The sequence below is a fragment of the Protopterus annectens genome, chromosome 13.part0 (genome assembly GCF_019279795.1).
Source record: "Protopterus annectens isolate FY-2018-M chromosome 13.part0, PAN1.0, whole genome shotgun sequence".
NCBI classification, from domain to species: Eukaryota; Metazoa; Chordata; order Ceratodontiformes; family Protopteridae; genus Protopterus; species Protopterus annectens.
Window position 1 is genome coordinate 216,575,229 of NC_056747.1, and position 11,217 is coordinate 216,586,445.

The window sequence follows — 11,217 nt, forward strand, 5'->3', positions numbered from 1 at the left end:
ACCACTGTCATGCATTTGGTGAACACTTTGGGGGATGTAGAGAGACAGAAGGGCAGGGCTCGAAATTGGTAGCCACTGATTCCTATGTGGAAGTGGAGGTATCTTCTTGAGCGTTTGTCCATTTTTATGTGATAATACGCATCTTGAAGATCTACAGAGCACATCCAGTCATCTTCTTCCAGGAGAGGATGGATAGACTGAACCATGACCATCTGGAATTTCTCTGTTTCTACAAATTTGTTCAGTGTATTGCAATCCAGAATTGGTCTCCAGTCCTCTGTCTTTTTTGGGCACTAAAAAGAACCTCAAGTAAAAACAGGATCCTATCTGGTCTGGGGGGACAGTCTGGATGACTTTTTTTTGTAGCAGCTTTTGGATTTCGTGTACTGCTGCTTCCCTTTGACTGGGTGGAATGTCAGGTAATACTCTGGATGACACTGGACAAAGATGGAAGGGGATGCGATAGCCTCTGGATATTATCCGTTGTACCCGAGTGTCGGTGGTTATATTTCGCCAGGCAGCGGGATACAAGGAAAAATGACCCCCGACCGCTTCCAGAGGTGAGCAGTCAGGCAACGCTTCAGGAGCGCTGATAGGGTTGGCCAGAGAAAGAATCTCTGGAACCCCGGGGTCTCGCTGGCCTCCCCTGCCCCAAAAAGGATGTCTTTCATTGGAGTTTCCCCCTCTGCCTCTAGAGGAGAACATGGCACGTGAGTCATGGAAAGAGCCCTGTGATTTCCTGTGCCACATCTTCCTGCTCCTCTGATTTCTGGAGTAGAATCGTCGAGGAGTAGAGTGTCTGATACCTGCAGCTGATAGGTCTTGCCATCTTGTTCACACCTTGCCAGCGTATATTTCACTTTAGGGCCAAACAAAGAAGCGGCCTAGATGGGGGCATTCATGAAGGAAGCCTTAAGAGAGACTGCAAAGGCGCATCCAGGCATGTCATCTGGTGACTATACTCGTGCCTGCCGCTCTAGCCACTCCTTCCGTTGTTTGAGAAATAAGACTCATGGAAAAATTGGAAATGGATTCTAGGGTGGCTAAGAAGCCACATTGTCACGGAAACAGCTCCTGCCAAGGTTTCAGAGAGTTGGTTGATAAGATCCCTCTGAAGCCTGGTAAAGTGTGCCATATAGTTCACAGACCTTACGGTGAAGGTCGATGAAGCAAACACATGCTTCCCTAGTCTATCGCCCGGTACTCCTTGTTGGGCAGATGGACGGCTTGGCTCTCTTCTGCCAAATCCTTCATAGTTGCAGCCGCCACCACCATGGCAACTACTGGAAGACCTTGTGACCAATGGAGATGCTCAGCTGGGGGCGAGAAGATTTTATCAGGCCTCCATGGTATAGCTTCCAGGGTGTCAGGAGCCTTCCACGCGAGCTAGACAATGAGCTGGACGAGCCCATCGGCCAGTGGGGTAACCCAGGAGGTAGGGGGCTGGGCATGAAAGGCCTGCAGGAATACAGATTCCTCAGAGGAAGGATTAGAGGACTTCCAGGCACCCCTCTTGTCTAAGGATCTCGAGGATGTCATCAAAGGTCACCTCATCAGAGGATGACCATGGGGACCCTTCCCCGTCAAAGTCCGTATCTTCAGTCGACGACTCCTCAATGGAGTCCATGTGCTTCCTCTTGCAAGACGCTTTGTGGGATACTTCCTCAGTGGGAGGTTCTAGGGTAGACTGCAAAGAGGGGGTCTCCTGATGAGGAGAAACCTGAGGCCCTTGTGCCCGGCGGTTGTGGCTTGTGAGACATGCGGCACAGAGAGTGGAAGAGGACTCTGACATGTGGGATTTGCCAGCGAAGGCAAGCACCCTCTCCATGGCCTGGGAGGCCGGCCTGCCCAAGGAGGAATGGGAGCATGGAACTGAGCATGACAACCTCGGAACCGGGTACACACCCTGCCCCGACGAGCCAACCCCCCCAGACCAGGACTCTCAAGAGGACTGTGAAGCGTGAGAGAGGGAGGATTCCTGGAGAGTGCCATAGAAAAAAATCAGCGTGTAACCAAGAATGCCCTCCCCCACAGCACAGCCACTGGCCTGAGAAGATGCCCAGTGCACCAAGGGCCACAAGGATGACTCAAGTTCCCAAGTGAGATTCACTATTGGAGTATGAGGAAAGGAAGCTGCTGTGGGAGTAACAGGCTTCAATACTTGGGTGGAAGTCGAAGGAGGAGTGTACGTTGGAGTTTAAGGAGATGTACGTTCACCTGAGGGAGAGAACGTGGACTTAGATGAGTGAGAGACCTCTGGCCATAAGCAACTGGTCAACAAGCCGCAACACATCTTGCTCAGAGAGGCTCCTGGTCAACCTCAGAGAAATCTGAGGGCAATTCTGGCCTTTCTAGAAAAGGACTATATTGGCTACCAACAAATGGATCCAAGGAAGGAGAGGACTTGGTCCTTGTTAATTCGAGAGGTGCAGAGCCCGGAACAGAGGACATCTGCATCGAAGAAAATGATGTGGAAGTAGTCTGCGCCGACGTCAGTGCCATAGAAGTTGAAGGTGTCTGCACCATAAAAGCAAGTGTCAGCACCAATGGGTACGGTGCCGTTGAGGAAAGTGTCTGCACCAGTAAAAAAGACAGTGCCGAAAAAGACTGCACCAAAAAACATGTCAGTGCCGAAAGTGTCTGCACCGTGGAGGACAGTAACATCATACTCGGAGCCGAAGGGGATTGTACCAACGGTGACGAAGGGGACTGTACCTGCATGAACGGTGTTGGTAAGGGCTGCGACGGAACTGTCGGAGCCATAGTTGTCTGCACTGGGAACTCCGGTGCCAATAAGTAGGACATGGCTGAAGCCAGAATCAGCTGGGGCGATGCCGAGCCTGGAGCCGACAGGGTCACAGATGGCAGCGCCGAAGTAGTAGTCAATTTCACCTTCTTATGAGTCGACTCCCTACAATCTCCAGAGGGAGATGAAGGGAACAACCTCGATGAGGAAGAACGCCTCTTACAGGGTTTAGCAGGAGGGGGTGAGCCCTCCGACCCAGAAATAGCCTCACAGAAAGGAGATTTGAGAAGACCTTTCAAGATTAATTTGTTCTTTCTCTCATTAAGAGTCCAGGTCGAAAAATTTCTACAAATCCCACATGGGAGATCCACAGTAAGGTGGGAGACATTCAGACAACAGACACAAGTCACGGCCATCAGAAAGCAGTAACTCATGGCTGCAATCCTTACACTGCTTTAAACCAATGATACTTTTCTTATCCAACATAATGATGTGGAGAAGAACAGTACCAAAAGAAGGGGAAAGGCTACCCAAAAGGTTAAGAAGAGAGAAAGAAGAAGGATTACCAATGATGGTAATGAAGAATTACTTCAAAGGTAAGAAAAGGGTAATAAAGAGAAATAGACTAAAGGGAGAGAGTCTTAAGGATACAATAGGGTAGGAGGACAATACCAGAAACTGTCTGAAAAACTTTAAAGTAGAAACGATATATAAAACTTTCAAAAAATTAGACACTAAGCAGAAGAGAGTGGCTTGACATGGCTGTACAGCAACGTGGCAAACGAGATCTGAGGTAACAGGGAGCACAGCATTCTGGGCAGGACCTTGGCTCGAGAGTTTTTGGCTGACGCGAGCTTGATATTTGGCCGGCTCGGTTCCGAGGACGGAACAGATACCCCATCAGTAAGGAATGAACAAAGATTAACAATATCAGATCAGCAGTTTACTGGTAAACTGACTGGGAAATATTTGTAAATATGTTTGCATACTCATTTGTTTAGTTACAGATTTACAGCCTAAATTACGAATCAACAATTCCATAAACAAAGTATTTTTTCCTCCAACAGACATCCAATATGACTAGCAATTAAGTATATAATAGCAATTTAAATTCATGAGATCTGACTGGCTACTGAAGTGCACAGTGAATATACTTGCACAATAACTGTGGATACAAGCACTAATACTATTATCAGAAATGAGCCACTATGGAACAGCAACAAAGAACACCGCTGCCAGGTTTCCTTATGTATTAACATCAGCCTTGTAAATTTTGAATAGCCTGCTTCACTCAGGTTTTGATTCATCTCATGAGTGCAGCTGCACAGTAATATACAGCATGTTTGCGTGACTACTTAATTCATTAATAATGCCAGTAGTTAAAGTGGGTATCACATTCCTTACTGCTAAGGGACTAAACAGCAATCACCTGTAATTCAGACTCCACTTTTTTCCTGATTAGTTCAGTTAAAATAATTCTCAAACTTAGACGCCTTAATCAGGGCAACGAATACGGCAAATTCAGTACTGCAACTGAAGTGTTTTGGCTCACTAGAGTGATGTACATTTTGCACCACTGTATCTGGTGCAGGGCAGCCAATTAGAATCTTCATTCTATTAGCAATTTTTTTTTACTTTAAAACGGGGGGGGGGGGGGGGACAACCAGATCATCATTTTAGAAAGTGATTAGGATTGGTTGAATTTGTGTATTTAATATACTATGAGCTGCTGTTTTTAGATCTGATAAAGCTTTTACTTGGAAATGCGAAAGTGTTTGTCTTTTATTAAAGTTGATGCCATTAGCCATGGTGGTTCCGCTGTTTTTTTTTATTTTTGTGCTATTTTGGTTACATTTGTGCAGCTTGGACCTTGGAGGACGTTCGGTCCTTTTTCTCAACTGAATTTCTCCACTAAAGTAAACGCAGCCCTGCCTGACATAACGTCACCAGGGAAAACCCAATTTATTTGGGCTGTAGTTTCAAAAACAAAGTTTATGAAACTTTTTATTGAAACGAGGCAAATAAATACTGGTAGACTCTGGGAAAATACATCACAGCACTTGACTCACCAGATGCTATTATGCAGTACCCCAGCGTTAAAAAACACTAAGTTACACTGAAATAATAGCACTGTGTGTAGTCTATAAAAATTTCTTAGCTACTTCCCATCTAATCACAGTACAGTAAAATTGTCCGACTTTGCTGCACACATATGCATTCTAGACTACTGTGCCCATTTAGAGCTTTTCAGACCAGTTATCTAATTCAATGCAGAAGACTTGTTAGATGATATGCAAGCACTGCAGTCCATGTACAAGAAAAACATCAATACAGTTAATGCAGTAAACTGCAAGGCCAAACAAAGCAGTTTACATCATGACATGCATCAGAAATAAAACATACATTTGTACAAAAAAAATGGAAGAAAGGAACTGTGGACAAACTGGCAAACAAATACATACATGGAATAAACATGGTGAAACTGGGCAATTGTTCCATTAAAGGAAAGCTCTGTGCAAACTCTGGAAATGCTTTAAATTTTATCACGTGTTTTTGAAATGCATCAGTGTATTTATGGTGGTAAAGTCTGTATGCATACCCTAACTGAAAGCATTTCTAAGAGAGAAAGATGTGTACTGCCATAGTTATACTTCTCAGACTTCTGGCCTTTTGTGCCTTACACAAGTACTCTGCTAGGGTACCTGGTTTGGTCACTACATCTTTTGTTCAGCCATTTTTATTTCTGAGGCCAACAGCATTTTCAATGCAGGAGAAACCTTTAATAACAAATGTAAAAGCAGTAAGAGGAAAAGCCAAACCAGAAACATTTAGCTTAACTTCATAAGCATGCTCCTCTAATATGTGCAGTGTGACAGAACAAGGACTAATATTTCTCTCACCTGTGTGATCCAAACTATCCTCTAGCCATCGTTTGGTCCCTTGATAATTAAACTTTCCACCACCTGACACAAAGAACAGGAGATTGTACCTAAAACATTTTAAAAAAATTAATAAGGTTACACCAAGAATTTTAGTCATTTTGACAGCACACTACAAACCATTCAACTACCAACATAGACAACAGGCTCTTCCAATCAGTCTGAATGGGGAAAATCCCAGAGCCAAAAATATTTAGAAACATATATTACACTATTAAATGATAACCGAAGTTTTTTGACTCAGAAGGATAAAGCCCCAGCTATGACCCAGATGACCAGAGTTCAAACGGTGGCAGAAGTGTTTTGACTCAGAAGGATAAAGCCCCAGCTATGACCCAGATGACCAGAGTTCAAACGGTGGCAGAAGTGGTAGAAGAGCCAAGAGCTGGAGTGAGGGATGGGGTGTTGGACAAGGTAAAGAACAAAAAGTGAACCACTAGCACAACTGTACCATTCCAGGGAGAAGTGGTAGTCCAGCTGGTAGTTTCAATATACCACCTGACCTTTGGGGGTAATAGATCTGCAGCCATTAACTGGGGAAAGGGGCTTGCCATGCCAGGGATATCCTCATCACAGTATAGATGGGAGCACTCACACAGAGTGTAGTATGCCCTCCACAGTGGCAAGGTTCTTACACCAGCCCCAGGATAAAAGTTAAGGCCCCAATTAGAAATGCCGCCTGAATGACTGACCTCTTACACAGACTAACTTCAGCACCAGGGAATCCCTGAGTGGTAGGTGAATTAACGATAGGAGGGGGCTGATGCTCAACATGAATAAAAATCACCTACAAAAATTTACTACATTTCCAAAGTTTTGCACCTCAGGATTCTTCACCAAAGCTCTTAAACTTTGTGCTCTTTTTCTTCTTTTTTCCCTAAAGCAATCCTGTCACTACTGTGCAACATTCAAATACATACAAACTTCACAACGTATTCCATCACTACAGTCAAGAAACAAATCCTACAACCATCTAACAAAGGAGCTGCTCTACCTGCATTCAAACAGATCTATCCAGCTCCTCACTTTTATTTGTGTGTGTGTGTGTGTGTGGTGGGGGGGGGGGGTCCTTCTCAGGAGAGGGTCTCAGCTCCAACCCTGTCTGGGTAAAAAGCAATACGAGCCCAGAACTCCTCTGCTCACCTTCATGATCTTCCCCCCTTCAGCCAGCCACCACGGTTTGTACACACTTGCAAAAATACATGTGTATGTCATCTTGGTCACCTGGTGAGGGGTAACAGGCAACAGACTGGCAGAGTTACAGTCTCTCTGATGCATTTTTATACAGCAAGTTATCTGGTACTTGAACCACATTCCACTAAGTCATGAAGAACCACATTATCATCAGTAAAGCAATAGACATGCGTTCACTCAGAACACCTGTATGTGACCACTTGGTACTGGGAGGCCAACATGTTCCATTCACAAGGCAGAGTGCTAAGCTTACATTCCAACATCCTCCCCACCAGAGTGGAGGCCCCTTAAAAGCCACCCCTCTGACACTATGGATGCTAAAAGAATTCAAGTCATCAATGACAGAAATGGAAGCGGAGTCTGCCTCTAAACTCCTTTCAAAGACATTCTCTCCCTTAACTTCTCCAAGTAGTACCACCATTACTAGTACCACCATTACAAATCCCAAAATCAAAGAAAAATGTAGTACATTTCATGAAGGCTACAATTATTCCTTCTACAAAGTCATAATATGTAGAGATGCCAGAATCATGTATTACGACAGAACTCCTGAAACCCAAGTCAAGTAGGTGCCCAAGATGTTAAATTACTTGCAAGTTAAGAGACTAAGGTGGCAAAGGACACTTCCATCCAAATGGAGAAACTACTACCACTTTATATTTTGAGAGATATGAGCGTGGCTTCCTGACAGCTTCTCACCATCTCCAAGCTCCCGCTGCACTGTAACAGCTGGCAGGAGCCAAGGATCTAAATAAGCAGCCTAACCTTGAGACTGGGTCAGCTGCCTCAACAAACAGGTTTGTACTGGGAAAGATTCCTGGACTGCCTAGGATCTGACAACCTGAAACCATGCTCTTCTCAGCCACCTTGTGGAAAAAAGGTGGAGTTTTGCTCTTCTACGAGTTTTGTGGTAAGTCAAGTAAACAGAAGAAGAATGGAAAATTGTACATCTATTTGTTCTGCCATGGAAGAGAAAGCAAGCAAGCAAGCATTGACTTCTTGCCTGCTGAACTAAACAGGATATTAAAAAGATAGTATTCTACTAAGTTTGTAAACAGGTTCACAGTTTAAGAACTGTTCAAGACTCGAGACATACAAGATACAAGCTTACATCAAAAGGGAAGAAAAAAAGCTTCTATTTAAATTATGCTTAAATACTTTAAGTTGCACTTACAGGCTGTGTATCTGGCTTCTGCCCCTTTTGGTAATCTGATTTCCAAAGTCCCTTCTCCCCTTCCACTACTACAGGCTGGTGTGTAACGTATTCAAGCACCTTCCCAACAATTATTTTCCATACATCCATAATACCAACTGCCCACACAGCAAAACAGTTATGCACTTGAGTACACCTCCCATATTACATATGCCATACTGAGGGGGTCCCAGAGTTAGTCCTGCTCAATTCTTGGTAAAGATTTCATTTACTCGTCTGCACTTCAGTTAACTGCCTAGATTGTTACTGTTTAAATTAGTCTATAAAACTTCCCTTTGAACTGAAATCTGTAACTTAGTGTGGCAAAAACAAAGCTACTGTGTGGAGACAAGCTGTACACTGGCTCCAGTACATACTAGAAGTCCAAAACAAAGTACAGTTGTGTAAAATCTTACCATAATAGCAGATGTCCTCATCTCCACTGTTGCAGTATTCTTCACTTAAGAGATCGCTTGCCAAGGATAGCTCAATGTCTAGCCAGTATACCAAAGTATTCAGATTTTATAGGTGCCGTACGTCACACGTATATTCCCCATTCAAGACACAGGTAATAAAGGTGACGCATGGACGCAATCACTCAGAACCAAAAAAGCCCCATGACAAACAGAATGCAGTCAGAGATGATGAACATGCGCATCCAGAAAGAAAAAATAAACATGGAAGACATGAGATGGGCCACTCAGCCAGGAGGGCAACTAGAATACAAGGCAAATGTCAGGGCACTGAGGGGGGGGGGGACTGACTACCGCAACAGTAAAGAGAAGGACATCTACTGTTATGGTTAGAGATTTTACAAATTGTACTATATCTCCCTTCATATCACTGCTGGAGTATTCTTCACCTAAGGGAGAGTACAAGAGCTCAACAAGAAGCCAGGGAGAAAGCAGAGAGGAACCCTCCACAAAACCACACAGGATAGCCCTGCAAAGGCTGCTCCGGCAATGAAAATAACATCCAACTTGTAATGTTTAGTGAAAATATGAACAGAAGACCAAGTAGCAGCTTCAAGGACAGAACTGCTATCCAGACCCTTGAAAAAGGCACCAGAGGAGGCAAATGCCCTAGCAGAATGTGCTTTTACAGACAAAGAAAGACATACGCCCGGAAAAGGATAACAGAAGGAAATTGCCTTAGAAGCCAAGGAGAAGATGGTTTGCTTAGGAAACAGCCCAACCCAATTTCCTGTGATGAAAAGGCACAAAAAGTTGCCCAGATTTGCAAATTTGCAATTAACGTCAGTTTTATCTAAATAATATCTGAGCTATCTATATAAATCTAAGGTGTGAAGAATCTTATCAGTGGCAGAGTGCAGAGAAGCGAAAAAAGTAAGAAAGGTAAACAGAGTGATTAAAGGACAACTTATTAACCACCTTGGGCATCAAAGAAAGATTAGTGCAAAGGCACACCCTGTCCCTATGAAAAACTGAAAAAGGAAGAATAGCCATGGTAGCCTGAAGTTTTGTGGGAAAAATAGGAGTCAAAAGAATAATGGTCTTCCAAGTACAATGTTGAAGGGGAGCTGAAGAAACAGGATGTAAAGGAGCCTGGGTCAAATTTTCAAGTGCAAATTTGAGGTTCTACGAAGGTGGAATAGGCTTCCTGAGGGACCCGATATGAAGGAAACCTTTAAGAAATTGTTTGACCCCAAACCTAGAGGCCAAAGGAGGTGTCCATTAAAGACCACCAGAGATTGCCAACAGGTAAGCATTAACTGAAAAATATGCCAACTCAGCATGGAGCAGATCACAAAAATAAGATAGAACCAGAGGAACGTCCACAGATGGGGGGATGCAGATGGCAAGAGCGGCACCAGTAAATCGTTTCCATTTGGACATGCAAGATTTTCTGGTAGTGAGTTTCCTGGCCACTTGCAGATACCGAAGCATGTCCTCAGAAAAGAGGTGCCTAAAATGGATCAAAACACTATCAAACACAGTTGTTAGTTGAAGAACGGACTAGAGATTCCTTGTCTTATGTAAAAAGATCCACCCAGTGAGGTAACTCGTGGTAATTACCCCTGGCCAAGTGACAGAGGAGGAACCAGTGCTGGCCGAAAGGGAATCACCAGCAAGATTTTGAGAAAGTTCTGCCTGATCTCATGCGGAACTTGTGATAAAAGGAGGAAAAAAAAAAAAAAAAAAAGTACAGAAACATCAACCATTCCTTCCAAGAAAAAGACTGGCCTTCCACTTTCCAAGTCAGAGAACTTGAGACTCTGACACAGAATAGATAAAGCTGCCCATTCAGAGGGGAAGCAAAGAAATCCATCTGAAGAATACCCCCACCGATGAACAATGTCCAGGAACACATTTCTGTGAAGCATCCATTTGTAAAGCTTATGTTCTGAACCTGCTCAGTCTGCCACTAGATTGTGCTCTGAAGAAACGTAATCCACCTGAAAAGTCACTTGATGCTGGACAGCCAGATCCCAAACCTAATGAGCCAGTCTACAAAGGAGACAGGACCTCATGCCCCACCTCCCCCTGCTTGTTGACATATCATATCACTGTGATACTGTATCTTTAAATAATATCTGAGCTATCTATATAATTCTAAGGTGTGAAGAATCTGCTCAGTGGCAGAGTACGGAGACTCGGATGGAGAAAGGAAAGAAAAGCTTGCAGAGCCTAGAACACAGGCTTCATCTCTTTTATATTGATGCTGTTAACCTCTGATAAGGAGGCCAGAGACCCTGGACCTTCAGGGACCCACAAGAGGCATCCCATCCTCTGACTGAGGTGTTCGTGAAAAGCTCCCGAGTGGAACTGCACCTTGAAAAGTCAGTCCTGGATTGAGAGAAAGTTGATGAATCCACCAATGAAGTTCAAGTGTGAGATGAGGAAGAAAAGGAACAGGGAATTCCATGGGGTGACAATGTTGAAGTCACAACGATCTGACATATCACTAAAGTTCCCTCATATGCAGCCTGGTGAGGGGAAGCATGGCATTGGAGGAATCCATAAACCCCAGGACCCTGAGAAATTCCCTGACCGTGACGGAGGACAGAGGAAGAAGAGACTCGAAAAAGGCCGTCACAGATCGATCTTTGGAGGCAGGAAGAGATAACAGCAAGGAAACTGTCTATATACACACAGACACACACAGACACACACAGACACACACAG

The 11,217-nt window shown here is 44.2% G+C and overlaps 1 protein-coding gene across 1 annotated transcript in view; it reads right to left on the reverse strand.

Moving 5' to 3' along the window:
• Positions 1–11,217, reverse strand: part of NCLN (nicalin) — a 336,835-nt gene that overhangs the window by 212,842 nt on the left and 112,776 nt on the right. The window contains exon 9 of the mRNA XM_044053743.1: positions 5,647–5,735. Coding sequence (XP_043909678.1) covers positions 5,647–5,735 — 89 coding nt within the window. The remainder of the gene's footprint in view (positions 1–5,646; positions 5,736–11,217) is intronic.